Raw genomic sequence first — 22,144 nt, 5'->3', positions numbered from 1 at the left:
AAAAAAAATTACTTTCTTCGGAATTTTGGAGGCTTTGTGTGATTTTTTTACATTTAATATCAAATATCTCACTGAGAAACTCAATGGACAACAAAAAGGCCGTGATAGCTAAAGAGCGACACAAACCAACTCGCAGGAACTATAAACGTCGTCATGTTGACATCCGAGGTTTCGATGAGACTTGGCAAGCTGACTTGGTTGAGATGATTCCATATGCAACATTTAATAAAGGATACAAGTATCTGCTTACAATCATAGATATTTTTTCAAAGTATGCCTGGGCAGTTCCAATCAAGTCAAAAAGTGGTATTGATGTCACTAGTGCTATGAAGTCTGTACTCCAGCAAGGTCGTATACCGAAGAATCTCCATGTTGATCAGGGTAAAGAGTTCTACAACAACGAATTCAAAGATCTGATGAAGCAGCACAAGATAAATCTTTATTCAACATTCAGCAATCTCAAAGCACCCATATGTGAACGTTTCAATAGAACACTCAAGAATAAAATATGGTGAGAATTCACAGCTCGTGGTGGTTACAAGTGGACTGATATACTGGAGGACTTGGTGAATACTTACAATAACACCAAACACCGTACCATCAAAATGAAACCTGCTGATGTTACCGCTGCTCAGGAGAAACAACTGCTTGAAAAAATCTATCAACCTCTGCAAGCTAAATCACAACAGAAGAAAAATAAATTCAAAGTTGGTGACAAGGTTCAAGTAAGCAAGTATAAGAATGTATTCGAGAAAGGATATACACCAAACCGGACGACTGAGATTTTTACCATCAAAACTGTTCAGAATACAAGTCCAACAACATGCAAGCTTGTTGACTACCAGGATCAACCAATACAAGGCGGATTTTATGAAGAGGAACTCAGTAAAGTCAAATATCCAGAGGTATACTTAGTTGAAAAAATAATTCAGAAACGTGGAAATAAATACTATGTTAAATGGTTAGGATTTGATACTAAACATAATAGTTGGATTAATAAGACAGATATATAATTAATAAATATTTATTAAAAAAAAACTAAAATCTATTCATTTACAACCTTAAATCTAATTATATACAACCTTAAATCTAAGTACTTACAATTATTTACATTTTTCTACTTTTCTTGCTAGGTCTACAGACATTTACTTGGGTATAACCCCAAGGAACTGTATCAGAGCTATCACTAAGCAGTTGAAGTTTGTTATCATCCCAACTCAGTGCTAACTTCTGTTTTTGTAAAACTGTTTTAACTCCATTTCTTACACTTCTAATGAGGTATTGATCTCTTTTCACTTCAACATGATCAAACAGACATCGCTTGAAGTCATCAAACGTGATGCTTCGTAAGGTTGAACCTTTAACACCCATAAGCCCCCGAACTTTTTTATGTGCTTGAGGCATTCTAAATTTATTATCAAGAGGGTAGTCAGAGGTGTCAAACTGATGAATAAAGTCGTCCCAGTGAGAGTTTGGACCTCGGGTTTTTTCAGATTTTTACCCCCACTATAGCGCAATATTCATGCACGGTCTAAAAAATGGTTACTCCGCCTGAATGAAATAGTCCTCATGTAGAGAGCCTAACAAACGTCATTTTTTGTAACCTGCAGGTGGCGACGGTGGTTATGGCAACTGCGAAGGTAAGGTAGGTTACAGCTGACGACTAGTGTTTCGTAAATTACCAATTAAACTATGATTCAATAACAAATAATAGATAAATGAATAAAAAATTGTTAAAAAATATTTGAATTTTGTATAAAATAATATATATGGGTCATTCCACCAAATAAGAACATTTTTACGGGGCGACCCTCGCGGATTATGTTTAAAATTTATGGAGGTGTTCTCTATCATAAGACAAAAATTCCCTGAGAGTTTTAGCTCTTAATGCGCAGCGGTCTTGAAGTTATGATTTTTTGAAATTTGGGAAAAAATTTTTTTTCAACTTTTTCGTCAATTTTTCTGATATGAAAAACATTTTTAAACAAAATCGAAAAACGTTGTATTTTGTAGGAAAAATTCTCAGCTTTTGAATGAATATATTTATTTTTTCATAAACTTATCAGAAGACCCTTAAAAATTGAATTAAAGTGGAAAAATTGATTTTTTTCGGTGTGCAGCCCAAAATTCTTCAAATTTGAATTTTTTTTCTGAAAGCTGAGAGTTTTTTACACAAAATGTAGCGTTTTGCCGATGTGCATATTTTTTGTTTCGTCACAATTAAATTAAATGTTAGATTCACTATGCAGTAATATAATTCAGAATAGTAATATAATTTTCTCTTTAATACTAAAATTATAGTACTCAGAAATTTTGAACCACCTGCTTAAAAGATGAGTCTATACTTCGTCACTTATCATGCAGATGGCGCTCACAACTCCCTCTATTTACTTTCATTTTGAGATTCTTTCTTGAGCGATTTCTTTTCGGATCGTTTGTTCTTAACAAAAATATAATTGCTCAAGTTTTTAAGTAATAATTATTGCGTTACTTTGATATTTCATCGCCATGAGTAAACGTATACGGTCAGTAAATTGTTGTAATCCATTCAATGAGTCACGTAAGTAACTAATACAGTGCACTTGACCTCTTATGTATAACCTCTACGTAGAACCAATTAAATTAATAGCCTTGTGTTTAATATTGACTTTTGACATCTAATTAAACGAAACTTTTAGATAAAAAAGCATTTAAAGATTTAAGAAAATTCCCGACGAAGATCGTTGGAAATTTCCTGACTTAGATGACACTTCAATATTATGTGTGCGTTGTTGATTCCGTGTCAAAGAATATATTCCGCCGGCATCAGAGGAAGAGGAAATTATTTCAAGTCAAATTAGTGTTGAAAGTATGAGTATATCAGCTGAAATTTGTACTCAAGGAAGCAGTTTATCTCGAACTGTCAGTAAATTTAGCGATAATCTATGTGATTACAATGATCATTCTTTAGAGCGATTTTTGAAAATTCCTCTTATTGAAAAAGACAGGTAAAAATTTTCTATTGATTAAGTTTTTCATTTACTGAGTGAAAACTTACTTAATTATTTTTCTATGCGTTTAATTTAAGGTTATATTCTGAAAAAAATTATGGAGTAAAAAAACTTGATGAGAGCTATGCTGCCCTAGAGAATAAGTTCCAATCACAATTTGGAATAGTACCTGAATCTACCTCCAGAAAGATTAATCAAGATCATTGTTCCATGATAGCTAAAGTGAAGAAATTATATAACGCTGAAAGTGTTATTTTTCATTTTCGTGTTTTATGCTATTGTTCATTTTTTCATATTAATACAATCGATCGTTTGCTTTACAGATCAATAAAAAAGAAGCTGCTTTCAATTTTACCCGACAGTTGGAAAGTCAGTCGTATAGCATCTGAATTTAACTGTTCTCGAAAAATGGTACTGAATCTTAAAAATGATATCAGTGAATCTGAGAATGTTGATTTAGACTCTGGTGAAATGACTACTAATACTTTGAATCCCACAAAAGTTCCAGGCAATCAGCTGCTTAAGTTAGATGTAAAAAAACTTGTCATTGATTTTTATGAAAGCGAAGAAAACTCAAAACAATTAGCGGGCATGAAAGATTTCAAATCTGTGAAGGATTATGATGGAATTCGAACTACACATGTCGTATGTGTTTGTACTATTCATCAAAATGTAAAATTGATGTTAGAAGGTACTTGTGTATTTGACATTCTCTATAATTGTACTAAAACTAGTCATTAATCTTATTACATTTATTCCATTTAGGATGTAATTTTCCAAAATTTGCGAAAAACACCGATTGGGTTGTAGAATCTCAGCCAATTTACAAAAATTTATTAAATAAATTAGTTTGTAACAATCCAAAAGAATCGTGCTTTTCCAGAATGTGCAATAGTTGTCCAAATAATGAAGAAATCGCTGATTATTTTCGTTTGTCGTTTAATGAATCTGATGTTAATGAAATCCAATATAAAATGTGGACAATCAACAGACCGTTGTACTATTGTGAATGTTACTTCAGATTCCGAAGACTTCATCGAGACTTTAGTGACGCAACTTGATAAGCTTTTGAAACATGATTTTATTGCGAAAACACAAAGTCGATTTTTTTCTGATACAAAACTAAATTTAAAGAGCGGGGAATTCGCCGTAGTATTTGACTTTGCGGAAAATTATGCATTCGTTGTGCAGGAAGCAGCTCAAGGCTTTCATTGGAATAATGATCAAGCTACTATATTTCCAATGGTGATTTATTATAACGAAAATGATACTATTAAGCATTTGAGCTTTGTTGGTATTTCAGATTGTCTTAAGCACGACACAGTTTTAATTTATTTATTTCAAGAGAAATTGATTGCCTTTCTTAAAAAGAAAATTGCTGTCATCAATACGATTTTTTACTTCTCTGATAGAGCTCCACAACAATTCAAAAACAAGAAAGCATTTACAAACTTATGTTATCATTATGCTGACTTCGAAATCAACGCTGAGTGGCATTTTTTTGCAACTGCCCATGGCAAAGGACCATGCGATGGTCTTGCGGGTTCATTAAAACGATATGCCACTAGAGCTTCATTATGAATGAACAATAAAGAGCATATACTGAAACCACAAGATTTGTTTTCCTGGGGAACGAAAAATTTTACAAGCGTTGACTTTACTTTTATAGCTAATGACGATTATTTAATAAAAAAAAATGTGTTAGACGTACGATATTCTCAATCGAAAACAGTGAAAGGTACACAGTCATTACACACTTTTGTGCCTTTAAAATATGAAATTGGATATGCTTTCATTAAAACTGTGTCCACATCTCAAAAAAGTTCAAAAATAAAAGTATTTTAATTATAATGAATTTGCGTTTAATTTAATTGTGACGAAACAAAAAATATGCACATCGGCAAAACGCTATATTTTGTGTAAAAAACTCTCAGCTTTCAGAAAAAAAATTCAAATTTGAAGAATTTTGGGCTGCACACCGAAAAAAATCAATTTTTCCACTTTAATTCGATTTTTAAGGGTCTTCTGATGAGTTTATGAAAAAATAAATATTTTCATTCAAAAGCTGAGAATTTTTCCTACAAAATACAATGTTTGTCGATTTTGTTTAAAAATGTTTTTCATATCAGAAAAATTGACGAAAAAGTTGAAAAAAAATTTTTTCCAAAATTTCAAAAAATCATAATTTCAAGACCGCTGCGTATTAAGAGCTAAAACTCTCAGGAAATTTTTATCTCATGATAGAGAACACCTCCATAAATTTTAAACATAATCCGCGAGGGTCGCCCCGTAAAAATGTTCTTATTTGGTGGAATGACCCATATTAAAAAATAATAAGTATTTATATTTAATTTCTTTCGTAGATTTAACGCAAAAAATGAATCGTAGCTACTTTTATTTTTTGTGGTATTTAACAAAAATAACGTAATAATTAAAACAAATGTTATATTATTAATTGCGTTTTTAACTATTTTTTAACTATTATTAATACTTTGTTAAAATATTGCATTGACTTCGTTGATCTTGGTTAGATTTTAATTGTTAAATCGTCAATAATCATAATTTTTGTATTAGATAGCCAGCATCAAATGAAAAGAGGGAGAAGACAAGTGGCCAAATTTGTTCAAAAAACGATTATAACATTTCAAACCAAGGATATTGAAAGCAAGAAAGCAGAGGAAGTTGACGAAATGTTATGACTCTGATGGAAAAAATGTTGTGATAATAATGCCTACTAATTTTCAAAAATTGTTATTCAAACGAAAAAATATTTATTAATATTTGCCATGTCTTTCATTTTTTAAATTTAACAATATTGTAAGATAATATAATATTAATGTATCCAATATTTTTTAAGCAGTAAACAAAAATATATCTTAACTTAAACTATAATTCTCATCCTTGTGCATATTATTTCTTATTTTTCATAAGCTTTAGTTATTACAGTTTTATTCCAGTTGATATTTTTATTAGTATAATAAGTATTTCGTTTTTCCTGCATTAAATAACAAATAAAAATTGCACTTCAATATTGTTGTAATACTTTTGGTATGACATTATATTTTAAAAAATATGTCATTCTCATTATCATTTTAATGAGTAACTCCAGAACCAGATTTATTGTTAATTGATTAATATTCTTATATATTTTCAATTTTATTAAATGTAATGTGGAAAACGAGCGGATAAAATTTCAGTACATTATATTAAATTAAAAAAAAACAATCTACTCGAGCCAATAAAAAATTTTAGTGAGAGCGAAGTTCTTTTGGAGCGAGATACAATTTTATTATTATATGTCAAGAAAAATTTTACTTTGTTCAAAGCAAGAAACTTTAATTATTTCAAAATATTCTCTTGAGTTGAAAATTTTTATTTTCTGTGCAGAATTTAATATGATATGAGTTATTATCATTATCACTCTCTATTTTTTACAATAATGAATCAGCTTTGATTTGTTTCCTTTTTATTATTTGAATACTGCAAACTTTATTGCAAATGCTAATAATTGATATCTGTTGACAGTGATTGGACAATGTTGTAATTATGTTGTTATTTATGTTAATTCACTGAACTATTGAACTGATTTAAATGAATTGAGAATTTAAGGTATAATTGAAGCTAATATAATTATTTATATTTAATGAATAATTTAAATATTTAAATGAAAGTGAGATGTAAGTAAGAAATATCAGAATCGATTCGCACAGAGTAGTCGTACTAGTACAAATGTCCAAGCACAACTGTTGCAGCCGACCACGTGAGCCGGCTTCTCTACCGCTAACCAAGGTGCGCATGGGCGACGGCCATAGCGTGATACGATTATGCCCGAGTTTTAACGATTAAGCCCGAAGGCGCAATTCTTCTTATAAGTATGTGACTAGATCCTTTTCCTAGCGGTTAAACATACTCCCCCCGTTGCGAAGGTTGAGCAAGATATTATGAATAGTGTTTACAATCAGTGATATTACATGATTACAATACTTTGAATTTACAGATTTTAAGAATTGATTGGTAATGGACATAACAGAGTAATATTCCGTTTATATATGCCTTGAGCTGTTCGAATTGAAGCCACTCGTGTTATGTTATCCTCTCCTGGATGAGTCTCGATCACTACTCCCAGCTGCCACCGCATACAGGGTTGGTTTTTGTCCATCAGTAAGACAATTTGATTGACCTTAATATCCCCTCGATTGGAGTCCCATTTTTGGCTTGTCTGCAACTCATGAAGGTATTCCAAATACCAGCGTTTCCAGAAATCTTGTCGCGCCTTGACAGTGAATTGCCATGAGCTTAGTCTATTATCTGGAACGTCAGAAAAATCATTTTCAGGTAGCATAGTGAGAGGACGACCTATTAAAATGTGTGCAGGAGTTAAAGCAATAGGATCATTAGGATCACTTGACAATGAACATAAAGGACGAGAATTTAATATAGATTCAATTTGTATAGCCAGAGAATTTAATTCTTCAAATGTTAAAAGTTGCTCTTTCACTACTCGTTTAAAATGATGTTTAAATGACTTGACTGCCGCCTCCCAGATACCCCCGAAATGAGGAGATAAAGGTGGATTGAATTTCCAGACAATGTTTTTCTTTATTGCATAGTTGTTAACAATGTCCTGATGGGACTTAGAGTTGAATAGTTGGTAAAGTTCTATTAATTGATTATTTACACCTACAAAATTGGTACCATTATCAGAATATACATGAGATGGAACCCCTCTTCTACCAATAAAACGTCCGAAAGCTCCTAAGAAACCCTCGGTAGTTAAGTCACTTACGATTTCTAAATGTACAGCCTTAGTAGCCATGCAAACAAAAACACATCCATAGACCTTGACTTTAGTTCTGTTTCGAAATTTACGTTCCTTGATAAAGAGAGCTCCAAAATAATCAATTCCTACGTGAGAAAATGGCGGAGATTCCGAGACTCTAGAACTAGGCAAATCGGCCATTTTACTTTGTAAGAGAATTGGTTGATATCGAATGCATTTAACGCAATGCCTAATGATTTTACGTACTTGATTTTTGCCATCTAGCAGCCAAAACTTATGTCTAAGATTTGAAAGTGTACTTTGTATACCCGAATGATACAAACTTTCATGAGTTTCTCTAATAATTAGATCAGTAACATAATGACGTGAAGGTAATAAAATAGGATGTTTTTTTGAAAAGGATATAGGAGCATGTTTCAAACGGCCTCCCACTCTCAATAATCCGTTTGAATCAATAAATAGATTAAGGCATCGTAATCGTAGATTTTTAGTCTCTCCGGTTTCTTTAATTTGTTTGATCTCATCATGATATTGTTCGTTTTGAATCAGAGTTAAGATTTTAATTTCAGTTAATAATTTTTCTTCTACGCTTAAAGGTTTGTGTTTGAATGGATTATCTTTTAACATTCGTAAACAATAGGAAAAAGAATTTATAAGTTTAGAATATGATGAAAACCGTTTAAATAAATTGTCAGTGGAAGCTAGTAAACAAGTAATTTTTCGAACACCAGGAAGTTCAGAAAGAACTGCCGGCTTTAAGTTAGGCCAATTGAGAGGATCCTGTGATAGCCATTCAAATAGTTGAATGATTTCGTCACGCAATTTTAAAATTTCGGTCAAAGAATTGGATCCGGTTAATAAGTTGTCGACATAAAGATCTCGTTTTAATATTTTTGAAGCTACAGGAAAATTATGAGATTCGTCATCAGCAAGTTGATTTACAGTGCGTATAGCTAGAAATGGAGCTGCAGAAACCCCAAATGTAACTCGTTTAAGTTCAAAGGTACTAATTTTGTCATTATGATAATAAAGGATTCGTTGAAATTTATGATGATCCGGATGTATGCAAATTTGTCGATACATTTGAGCGATATCAGAAGTCATAGCATAGACAAAAGTGCGAAAACGTAAGAGAATGGTGAAAAGATTATCTTGTATAGTAGGCCCTGTTAGTAAGACTTCATTCAAGGAGATACCTTTATCGGTTTTAGCTGAAGCATCAAATACAACGCGTACCTTAGTGGTAGTGCTGGATGTTTTTATTATCGGATGATGGGGCATGTAATACCCTGGTCCACTATCATCCGGTACGTGTACCATGTGGCCAAGATTGATGTATTCATTCATGACTTTATTGTATTCGGATTTTAATGATGAGTCTGAATTTAATCTCTTCTGTAAAGACAGAAATCTATTTAGAGCCTTTTGTTTGGAATTCCCGAACTCGACATCGTCTGCGCGAAAGGGTAGTTTTACTATATATCGACCGTCTGTATCGCGAATAGTAGTGTTTTGATAATAAGTCTCACATGTAGAATCCTCAATAGATCGGGAATCACTAGAACTTATGTCTTCAATAGTCCAGAATTTTGTTAATTGACTCGACAGATCAGTTAGTTGATAAGTTACAGAAAGTATATTTTTGTCGTCAATGACTCCTCCCGCTACAACCCATCCTAGTTGCGTTTTTTGTAATATTAAATCACAATCATTTTGTGAGCAGTTAATCTGTCCGACAGATAGAAGAGAAAGTGTGGTACCTGAACCGATAAGGACATCTACGGGTCTTGGTATATGAAATTCCGGATCAGCAAGTATTATCTTTTTAGGTATGTCTATTTTATTACGCGGAAAGATTTCATTTGGACTCAGCTCTTCAATTTCGTTAACAGTTAAAAATGATAATGATCTTTGAAATTTATTATTTAAAGATTTACAACTTATTTGAACGACATTTTTTGAAAAGGTTTGCATTCCATTAACAGCCCCGATCGGAATAGAACAGTTTTGCATTGGCAATTTTAATTTGCTAGACAAATTTTCAGTAATGAAATTAGCTGTTGCACAGGTGTCAAGTAAAGCGCGAGCTTGTATGAATCCACCCGTTGAATCACGCAACTGGATGAGTGCGCTCATCATCAATTGGAAACGCGGTGTTCTGAGAATTGTCGTATAGTTGTGTACTACTAGTCAAGATGTAGATCCCTTATCAGTTGTAACAGTAATAGGTGACTCGGATTTTACGGCATTGTTCTTTGAAGTATTCGGATTAGAGGGTTGTTGAATTGTCTTTTGTTGAATGTGCAATTTGGTATGATGGAATTTCTTACAGGTTTGACATCTACTGCTGGAAGGGCAAGTTCCTTTGTGTTCGCGAAGACAATTATTGCAAAGTTTAGCAGATTTTACAAATTTTATGCGTTCTCCTATAGTTAATGCATCAAACTTATAACATTTATAGAGCGGATGAGATAGTTTGCAACATGGACAGGCAGTAGAAGTGGTTGTTACTAAAGCTCGGACTGGTGAGTCTGTTTTTTGTTTCTTGAAATTGTTACTCGAATGTTCATTACGTCGTCTTTTAAAAGAGCCATCGGAGTCGCGCTGTTTATTAGGTTTACGTGTACTGAGTCGGAAAGCAGTTTTTATTATAAATTTGCTAAATGCGTCAAACGTTGGGAGAGTGTTATCGTCTTCATACGTTTCGTCCCATTTGTCTCTAATTTCTGTTGGTAATTTAAGTTCTAATAATCTTACTATAAATGCGTCAGTTGGGTTTGCTTTTAATGATTTTAAATCATTCAAGTGTTGTCGAGCATCATCTATGAATTTAGTGAGATTTTCATTAGTCGGGGTTGATATTGAATTAAGATTTAAAAAAGCGTCATAATGTTTAAAAACTAAAGCGCGCTCTTTCTGATAAGTTTCTGTTAAAAGGTCCCAGGCCTGTGTATAGTTTTCTGCACTTGCATCCAAAAGCGCGAGCTTGTTTGCAGCAGAACCAGTTAAACATCCGCGAAGGTATAAAAACTTATTAAGATCATCTAAATCTTTACGTTCGTCGATCAGTGTCTTAAATGTATTTTTAAAAGAAAGCCAATTTTCAAAGTTGCCATCGAATTTTGGTAAATCCGTGGTAGGGAGCTTAGTAAGTCGTTGAGTCTCGAGTGTTCGATTAAGAGTCGAAGCGTTAATTGCAGTTTGAATAGTAGCATTGAGAATATCTTGATTAGGAATTTTTATTTTAGTTGCAAGATTGTAATAAATTTTGCGAATTCCGTCCGCGAGTTCTATTTCTGGGTCCTCAGGTTTGTTCACTTCTAATTCGTCGATACTGGCATCGTACTGATCGAACATTTTTTCGATTTTAGGAAAACGTAAAGAAGCAGTCTGAATGTCTGTGATCTTTGCTGTTAATTCATCGTTCAATGCGGTAATTTTAGCAGTTAATAGAACACGTGTTTGTTCTAAAGTCATTTTTGTTTTAGTCATTTTGCGATAAATTTATATGATAATAATAGTAATAATAAACAATAATAATAAATATCAATTGATAATTAATTATCCTATTTCTGTAATAAATAGATCACTTACAGTAATCAATTGATTTGAGAAACAATTTAAATAATTAATTATAATTAAATACTAAATAATTTGAGAATTGATAATTAATTATTCTGTTGCACAACAATTAATCCCCGGACAATGATCAATTGATTGTGAATTGTCGACTAATTAATTAAATTAAGTTATACGTAAATAATTAAAATAATAACGTAAATAAATATTTGAATGATAACCAATTGCACTAGTTGACCGATGAATTGATTGCCAAGTGACAATCGATCAGTCAGCCAAAGTCAAACAATTAATTAAATTACAAATAAATAAGTTGGATATATTATCAAATGATTAAATAATATATTAATTAATATTATAAATGATTTAGTGTTAAAGACTTATCTTATTTGTATTGAAGTCCAACGATGCTGGCAGCAGCTGGGTGGTATAGTGACTGGATCTTCGGCACGTCTTGCTCGTCTTCGCAAATCAGGGCTCGTGTACACTTCAAACCTCACAGGAGGCACCAGATGTTTTGTCGAAAACTATCCAATGCGGATAATTCCCGTAATTGTTTTAAATTATACGATAAAGTTGGGATTAGGAAATTAAATAAAAATACTTGGATTTTTTGGGGAACAATTTAGAAGAATTTATTTGTCCCCAAAGGAGGAAAACCCAGCTAGGCTGGGAAAAAACCTCCTTGATGAAATTATACAAGTAAATTGTGTATGTGTAAGTGTGAATGTGTAAAATTACGTTGCAATAACGCAATAGGGGTGAGCTCAACCGCCTTAGATAGAAAATTATCGATAATTTGAATTAGATAAGTCCCAAGGTGGGAGCTAGTAATATCTAATCACTTTGAACTATCTCAGAGTGAGATCTATTAATATTCAATTGTCTCAAGGTGAGAGCAAATAATATTCAATTGATAACAGAATGTTAGTCAATTGAGTTTGATGTTTTTCGTGTAGAAATTAGTCAAATGATTTGAAGTTTGACTTTAATTATTTATAAGCTAAATTAAATAAGATCATAATTAAATGTCAATAACTAATTTAATGTAATTAATTGTTAATATCACGCGTCAATTATGGATTGACTAAAGCCGCGTGGCTGATGCAATCCTTTGTTAACGGTGGCGCGTAATGGCCGCGTGGCGTCACTAAATAAATTTACTTGATTTTATTTATGTTAATTCACTGAACTATTGAACTGATTTAAATGAATTGAGAATTTAAGGTATAATTGAAGCTAATATAATTATTTATATTTAATGAATAATTTAAATATTTAAATGAAAGTGAGATGTAAGTAAGAAATATCAGAATCGATTCGCACAGAGTAGTCGTACTAGTACAAATGTCCAAGCACAACTGTTGCAGCCGACCACGTGAGCCGGCTTCTCTATCGCTAACCAAGGCGCGCATGGGCGACGGCCATAGCGTGATACGATTATGCCCGAGTTTTAACGATTAAGCCCGAAGGCGCAATTCTTCTTATAAGTATGTGACTAGATCCTTTTCCTAGCGGTTAAACACTTGTGAAAAAATTTTCAATTGTCTTCTCATGAAATTTCGTTGATCGTCAGTAGAGAATTGAAGGTCATTGCCAACATAGTATCCAAGGTCACAAGTAAATTAGCTGAGATCTAAGAACCGACAATTTATGAGAGGAAATTTTTAAATTTGTTAATCGTGTAGGGCTTGAAAATTCTACAATTTGTGACAGTGGTTAATTTGAAGTTAGAGCAAGGAGTGTCAGTGGAATTGTTTTTTCCTCGAATTATCATTGTAACTAACAGGGTTTATTTGAAGTATACATGATTTTTGGCAAATAATTAAGATAACGTATAAAATTCAATATTAATTCGATAATATGTTGGATTAAATCAAATACTTACCGGAAAAATCTATCTCCTGTATTCCATCGAGATTCTCCTAAGCCCTCACAACTAAGAGCTGTATTTAAACTGTAATTGAAGTTTTTTGGATCATTGACAAAGTCTTCGACACCGTATGCATATACTTTTATTGCTGTTGATATTTCATTTACAAGACTGGTACTACTTGTATCAAAATGAACTCCTGGAAGTAAATAATTTTTATAACAAAATAACGTTGATTGCTTATTTGAATCTGTGTCAATAGATTTCACCAGCGTACATAAAACATTTGGCCTTAACCGAGATAGAAGATAGATTTCATAAGAATAGATTATTTTTATATTTAACTTCCCGCTAATAAAATCGGGAAGCTATTGTTTTCACCCCGTTTTGCAAAAATAGAGTTTTCATCAGATCTCGACGTTTTAAGGTCAAAGGAAGCTTCCCTGACTACCCCTGCGATATTGTCACTGTGTGTGTTTGTGTGTGTGTGTGTGTGTGTGTGTGTGTGTGTGTGTGTGTGTGTGTGTGTGTGTATGTGTGTGTGAAAGTATGTGAACCGCTTATAACTTTCGAACGGCTCGACCAATATCATCGCGGTTGGTGCCATTCGAAAGGGCTTGACCAAACTTAGATTTTGAAAACTATTTGGACCGATTCGAACCAGTAGATTTTGAGAAATCTCAAAAAAACGAAAAAAAAATTTTTGGAAATGTGGTTTTTTTTTCAATATCTTTTAAACAGCTGTACCGATCAATTCCAAAAACGATTCAGCTCTTAACTTCAAAAAACCACGTCGATCGCTGCAAGTCCAGTCGAGATCGGTTGATTCGTTCGTGAGTTATCGTTATCGAAAGAAAACCAAAAAAAGTGTTTTTTCGGAATCACTCTGAAATTCCTAGTTCGATCAATTCATACTCAAAGATTCTTCATGAAGCTTCGAAAACTGCGTCGAATGCTGCTATGTGAAAATCGGTTCATTTATTCAAAAGTTATTGCGGTTTGAAAATTCAAAAAGTTATGTTTTATTAAACTACTATTAGAGTTTTGAGCTCGAAGAGCTCAAAATCATACAAAAATCATATTTTGAGCCCGAAGAGCTCAACAACGTAATGTGTAATTTTGAGCGTTTAAGTACAAAATGAGCGGAAAGTTGCAGGGATGGCCATAAATTCAAACACGGTTCGATACTTGGCCCAATGCTTCAAACACTGATAGAAGAATTTAATAAATAACTTGTCAACAAAAAAATTAGAGGTGTGCGAATATCGTTCGAATCGAAAAAAATAGAACAATTCGAATTCCGACGAATAATTCGAAAAATTCCGAATAATTCGAAAAAAATCGAATACTTCGAAAATTTTGATTAAAAATCAATTACCCGGAGAAAACAATTACTCAATTTCAATATATGTCAGAGTGGTGAGTAGAATGTAAAAAAATGTTTTCGTTTATAATCTAGGATTTCTTGAGATAATTAATCCTTTATTAAAAAGTTGATGTGACGATTTTATTGGTGTCGCTTATCGCTGCTCTAACAACCACTTCGGCAACGATTACCATGGCAACGATTGAATATTAAAGAATAAAATTTGTAAAAATATTGATTAATTAAATTTTTGATAGTAAACATTTTAACAGAAGCGTACTCAAATGAAGGGTCGCGATGAGCGTAACATCAGGATGAGCTTATATCTTCAAAAATGTTAATAATTAAAAAATGATGTTGTATTTTGTCTGATGATGATATTTTTAACTGTATAAGCTCATCCTGGAGTGACACTTATCGAGACCCATCATTTGAATACCCTCACGAATTTTTCCATATATTTTATACATATAATATTTTTCATGCTTGTGAAATATATAAAATATATCAAAAATTCGTGTGGGTATTCAAATGAAAGTTCTTAATGAGTGTAACATCAAGATGAGCTTATATCCTGATAAATGTCAATCATTAAGAAATGATTGCAAACAATTGATTATATTTACAATTGTTTGATAATATTTATTTAATACCATAAGATGGACGGCGGAGTTCCTTGGGTCCACCTTTACAAGCATGAAATGTGAGTGTATTCCATACATTCTTGTAAATTAATTGATCTGAGTTATTTATGTATCACGTTGTATTTTCTCCATAGTGATGATATTCTAACGATATAAGCTCATCCTAGAGATACACTTATCAAAACCTTTCATTTGAATACCCACACGAATTTTTCCATATATTATGTATATTTCATAAATATGAGTAATATATATATATATTAGGGTGTGCCAAAAAAAGACGATATTTTTTTTTTTCACTCTTAGCCCAAAATATGATAGGATATGTCTAAAAAAAAATTCTGTCAAAAGGCCAGCTCTTAATTTCAATTTTAAGAGCTCCTTCATCGAACTTTAAGTTTTCCCATATAAATAACATGGAAAGTACGGTTTTAAACAGTATTTTACCCTGCAAGCTGTGAAGAAAATTTTTTTTGATAAAATGAATGATTGGACCTTTTTAAGCATTAAATTTCTGAGAAAAAATTTCATTGAGTCATAAATCAATCGTCATTATTTAAGTTTTTACGGATCTTTGAAATTTGAATTTTTTGAAAATTTTACGTTTTTTGCATTTAACAGCCAAACTATTGGAGATAGAAAAAAAAATTAAATAGCAATTTTGTAGTTCGTTTGATGCTCTATAACAAAGTTTTTAACAATTTTTTTGTATAATCAATAACAAAAAAGCTACAGACCTACAAAGTTTTGTTTTTATTATTTTTCACTTTTTTCAATTGAACTATCGATGATATAGAACAAAAAATTTAGTATAAATTTTTTAGTATATCAAATCTGCAACAAAATTGTATAGGTGAGATTTTTCGTATTATTAATGGTTAAAAGTTACAGGCTCAACAAATTCTATTTTTATGATTTTTCATCTATATCATGTAGTATATCAATAATATATATAAAAAATTAATAATAAATATAAAGTACATTCAATTTTTTACAAATTTATGCTTGGTAAACTTTATATACTGTCTGCAGTTCCTAGATCAAAAATTGTTTACTAAAATCCAGTAAGAATCAGAAGAACTACTATAAGAATTTGTGAAATAGAACCCTCCTTCAAGTTGTTTACTATGACTAGATTATTATAATTATGGTTTATGATGAAATATACACGATTAGATTAAATAATGATGATAATAAATTTATAATTACTTTGCAAATAAAACAGATAAAAAAGTTTTTATAGTTTTGATTATATATTTAGACTCTAAAGAAATATGTTTCCTTTTCAATATCAATTAATCGTAATTTAACCTCTCCGTTTAAAAACTCAACATTTCAAAATACTATTTTTGTCTCTCGTTCAAGCAGTTATTGATGAAAGTACCGCCTTTCAAATATCACTAAAAAATTAAAAAAATTCATTTGCTCCTTTAGACTTTTGACTAGTAGTCGAATTTAACTAATACTGAAAACTGACATGAGATTTAATACTAGATCATAGTGGTTTTTTCAGATAACAAATGACTATTCGTTGTAATGTATAATTTGATCGTAATTTTTGAAATAATTTTCTAAAACTTAATGAACATTTTTATATTCCAGAAAAAGCATGACAGAGATGATTATAAAGAGCTTTTGGAATTAGTGTTAATATTCTTAGGTGGTACTCCAAAAAACGGGATCAAATTTAGAGCTCCAGGACCAAATCATCATGCAAGATGGATGGCTAAGGCTCTATATGCTTTAAAAATCTTCATTTTTAAAAAACAGTTTAAAGTCAATGCAACTGAAGTAAATGGACTGAGATATGTCTGCTTATTTCTAGTTAATTTCTACACGGTTTCATGGTTTAATGCACCTTCTGCGATAAAGTCATCCTATCAAGATTTAAATCTGATCAAAAATCTTTATGAATTCCGTTCTGTCCATAAAAAAATGTCTGAAGCAGCAACGGTGACATTTTCAAGACACTTATGGTACTTGTCAGAAGAGTTGGTCGGGTTAGCTTTGTTTGATGACAGAGTTTCCTTACATGCTAAGAGACAAACCGTAACTGCAATAAAAACGCGAGAAAGTAATGCTTCGAATTCAAAAAAATTTATCGTCAAAGACGTAAGCTTATTATTATCGAAAAACATCGAAGATTTTGCTAGCAAGCAATCTCTATTTTTGTTTGAGCAGTATCAATTACCGTATCAATTTATGGACAAGGATCCAGAGCTCTGGGCATTTGATCAAGATTATCTACATTGCAAATCTGTGTTTTCAGACTTAAAAGTTGTCAACGATCTCGCTGAAAGAGGTGTTGCATTAATCCAGGACTACAACAACTGCTTAGCGAGAAATGAAGAACAAAAACAATATTTATTGCAAGTTGTCGAAGAACACAGAAAAAAATTTCCTTACGTTACCAAAAATAAAATTGTAGCTACTTATTCAAAGAAATAAAAAAAAATTTAACTACACGATTGAAACTATGATAATCGTTTTTGTCTGTTATTTTTATTAAGTGATTATAAATTTATTATCATCATTATTTAATCTAATCGTGTAAATTTTATCATGAACCAAAATTATAATAATCTAGTCATAGTAATCAACTTGAAGGAGGGTTCTATTTCACAAATTCTTATTGTAGTTTTTCTGATTCTTACTGGAATTTAGTAAACAATTTTTGATCTAGGAATCTCAATCTTGCTGATTAAAAAAATTAACCATTTGTCTCGATAATCACTCAATTTGTATTCATTGAATATTTCTTTAACGCAAAACATTACTGAAGTAACAATAATATTGTAACGATATTGAACTGCAGACAGTATATAAAGTTTACCAAGCATAAATTTGTAAAAAATTGAATGTACTTTATATTTATTATTAATTTTTTATATATATTATTGATATACTACATGATATAGATGAAAAATCATAAAAATAGAATTTGTTGAGCCTGTAACTTTTAACCATCAATAATACGAAAAATCTCACCTATACAATTTTGTTGCAAATTTGATATACTAAAAAATTTATACTAAATTTTTTGTTCTATATCATCGATAGTTCAATTGAAAAAAGTGAAAAATAATAAAAACAAAACTTTGTAGGTCTGTAGCTTTTTTGTTATTGATTATACAAAAAAATTGTTAAGAACTTTGTTATAGAGCATCAAACGAACTACAAAATTGCTATTTAATTTTTTTTTCTATCTCCAATAGTTTGGCTGTTAAATGCAAAAAACGTAAAATTTTCAAAAAATTCAAATTTCAAAGATCCGTAAAAACTTAAATAATGACGATTGATTTATGACTCGATGAAATTTTTTCTCAGAAATTTAATGCTTAAAAAGGTCCAATCATTCATTTTATCAAAAAAAATTTTCTTCACAGCTTGCAGGGTAAAATACTGTTTAAGACCGTACTTTCCATGTTATTTATATGGGAAAACTTAAAGTTCGATGAAGGAGCTCTTAAAATTGAAATTAAGAGATGGCCTTTTGACAGAATTTTTGTTTAGACATATCCTATCATATTTTGGGCTAAGAGTGAAAAAAAAAAAATATCGTCTTTTTTTGGCACACCCTAATATATATATATATATAAAATATATGAATAAAATCTTGTGCGGACTCAAATGAAAGGTCTCGATGAGCTTAACTTAAGGATGAGCTTATACCTAAAAAATGTCAATAATTAAGAAATCAAATTTATAAAAATATTGATAAATTAAATTGTCGATAATAAACATGTTGGCAAAAGCGCGCAAAATGCGCTCGATTTTCTAGTTTTCTATAAAAAATAGATGTCACGGAAAAAATTTTTATTAATAGAAAATTCGTCGTACTTTAAGGAAGGGGGGGGGGGGAAGGGTTAAGTTAATTCGTACAAAAAAAAAGGCATGTTTTTTGTGATTTTTTTGCGACGACGCAGTTAAAATCTCTTTATTAAAACTAATGACAGTAAAATATGACATTCGAAGTATATTATATAAAATTTTCACGAAGAAATATTAAAAAATACGGCAATGGCAGCAATTATTCGGACGTGTCTTGGAAAAAAAAAGTTGAACTGCGGTGCCTCTCATAACTTGGTGCTGAATCATCTAAAATCAAAAAATTATAGTTCATTCGTTAGGTAATAGTTTTCCCCAGGTAACGCTGTCGAGGTTTTTTCGAAATTTCAATTTTTCACTTTTTTGGAACACTTTGAAGGCTCAGATTTTTTTTTGTAAAAATGGCGTTTTTCCCTTTAAAGTGTTCCAAAAAAGTGAAAAATTGAAATTTCGAAAAAATCTCGACAGCGTTACCTGGGTAAAACTATTATCTAACGAATGAACTATAATTTTTTGATTTTAGATGATTCAGCACCAAGTTATGAGGGGCATCGCAATTCTACTTTTTTTTTCGAGACACGTCCGAATAATTGCTGCCATTGCCGTATTTTTAATATTTCTTCGTGAAAATTTTATATAATATTCTTCGAATGTCATATCTTATTGTACCATTAGTTTTAATAGAGAGATTTTAACTGCGTCGACGCAAAAAAATCACAAAAATATGCCTTTTTTGTACGAATTAACTTTACCCCCCCCCCTAACCTAGGCAGATTTCAACTTCACTTTTTCCATGTGCCAATTATTGTTTATTTTTGTAAGAGAGCCACGGGAATGTTATAGTGATTGCACATGATAAATTACAATTAATATTAGCTAGAATAATCACATTGATAAAAAGTAAATGGTAATTCGATGAAATTTTCAATCTGTGCAAGTCAATATAATAATCCAATTATGCAAGTCTAGATCAAAAAATGCAATCTTATAAGGCGCCCAGCGGAGCGGGCAGGAAACAGCTAGTAAAATGTATATTAATTGTTGATTTTATATTTGAATATCAAACATAATAAACTCTAAATTTAAAATACTTAAGATTTGCGAATAATATGATAATTCACGAATAATTTGGTAAAAATTCGAAGTATTCGAAATTTTTCGAATTATTCGGGAACTTTTAAATAATTCAAATATTCGAATTATTCGATTCGAGTTTCGAATCGAATATTAATATTCGATTCGGAACGGATAATTCGTAAATTCAAATTATTTGCACACCCCTAAAAAAATTTTTAATAAATATATTTTGTAACGGTTGTTTATGCCTGTTCATTGGCCTCTAATTAATTTAAATAAAGAACAATCCAATAAACAAAATGATTCTAAATTAACAAGGGCGCCACCAGGATTTTTCAACACGGTTCCTGGAACCGGAAACCAGAGCTGAGCTTATAATCTACAGGGAGAGAGAGTGGAAGAAGGTGATCATTCCAGGAATGAATAAACTTTTATTTAACAATATCCGGACTTTTATTAATAACAAATCAACTTCAACAAATTTGCTGACTATTCAGCTCACTTATAAACTAACAACTTATTACCTAGTGACGCGGAGAATTGACTGCGAAATAAACGATATTTACAAACGACCCTTTTTCCAAACGACGATACAATGACTAGCTGGGATGTTCTAACCGACGGTCTCCCACAACCTGGTTACAACTAGTTGGGCTTTTTCAGAACGAACGGTCTCCCACACCTGCCTAAAACTAATTGGGCTTTTTCAGGACGAACGGTCTCCCACACCTGCATAAAACTAAACTTAATCCTGCAGTACCCTCCCTTGAGCGTCTATCTGCAGTTTCTATCTTATTACCGTGGTACCCCACTTGGCGTCTATACCATGGCTTCTAACTTACTGCCGTTGTACCCCACTTGGCGTCTATAGCACGGCTTCCAACTTACTACCGTTGTACCCCACTTGGCGTCTATACAACGGCTTCTAACTATATCGCGTTGTCCACTTGGTACACACGCTCTGGAAATGCCTCACAGAACCCGCACGATCTTCACACACATAACCCACTCACACACACACACACACACACACACTGTCTCTACTTAACTTTTATTTTTGACTTATAAAATTAAACTCCAAAAATTACAACATTCATTTTTATTAAAATTTTCAGTCATTAGCTCGTAATTAAATCATAAACCATTTTCACAACTAATAATTTAATTCTGAAAAAATCTACACTAAAAACCGATGCTTGAATTTATTCTAAATTATCCACGAGTTTAATACTCAACTTTAAATAAATTCTCAGAATATTCCTTATAAAATCAACCAAATCTTCTCGGACGTAATCCACACTGATAAATATTTTTACAAAGAATTTTTATCGGAATTCCTTATTATTAATTATAAAAAATGTGATTATAAAAATTTTCATCAATTAAATTTGGCTAATTGTAAATTCCCAGAATTAATAGCCACGTAATTAATTAAATTCTAAGGAATTTTTATGAATGATGAAATTGCAACTACTGATTAATTTACTTAAACATAACCCAAGTTTCAATTTTCAAGGGAAAAATTAACCACGTGGAATTTTCGATTAGCAAATTATTATTATTGTTATTGTCGACTAGATAGTTGATTAACAATAATTTATCTCGATGAAAAATAACTTCCGAAAATTTATCCACGGGTGTTTCAAATTTCTAGTTTCGTCGCAATTTCTAAATAATTAAATTTTCAGTAAATAAAATACTTTTCAAATAAACAATATTATAAAACAATAAAAAATAATAATTAAATGATAATTCAATTGTTATAGTTTATAATAATAGTCCAGTTGTTAATTTTGTAAATTGTTGCGTAGTAAAATTCACAAAGGAATTTGCGCGCTCAAAATGGACGCCGTTGTTCGTAACTGCGTAGCACGTTTTGGACCTCGGGTACCGAATGCTATGTCGTGTCGATTGGAACCTTCTCGATGTTCAGAATTTAATTAATAAAATAAATTTATTTAAACCAATCTAAGATGTTAACAATTATCAATTGGCCAAATTAAAAAA

The 22,144-nt window shown here is 31.4% G+C and overlaps 1 protein-coding gene across 1 annotated transcript in view; it reads right to left on the bottom strand.

Annotated features, from left to right (window-relative positions):
• LOC123273767 (glutamate receptor ionotropic, NMDA 2B-like) overlaps nucleotides 1-22,144 on the bottom strand; it is a 96,804-nt gene that overhangs the window by 30,973 nt on the left and 43,687 nt on the right. The window contains exon 4 of the mRNA XM_044741245.1: nucleotides 13,238-13,421. Coding sequence (XP_044597180.1) covers nucleotides 13,238-13,421 — 184 coding nt within the window. The remainder of the gene's footprint in view (nucleotides 1-13,237; nucleotides 13,422-22,144) is intronic.

This window comes from Cotesia glomerata, unplaced genomic scaffold (genome assembly GCF_020080835.1).
Source record: "Cotesia glomerata isolate CgM1 unplaced genomic scaffold, MPM_Cglom_v2.3 scaffold_13, whole genome shotgun sequence".
NCBI lineage: Eukaryota > Metazoa > Arthropoda > Insecta > Hymenoptera > Braconidae > Cotesia > Cotesia glomerata.
This window is presented reverse-complemented; position numbering and strand designations above follow the sequence as displayed.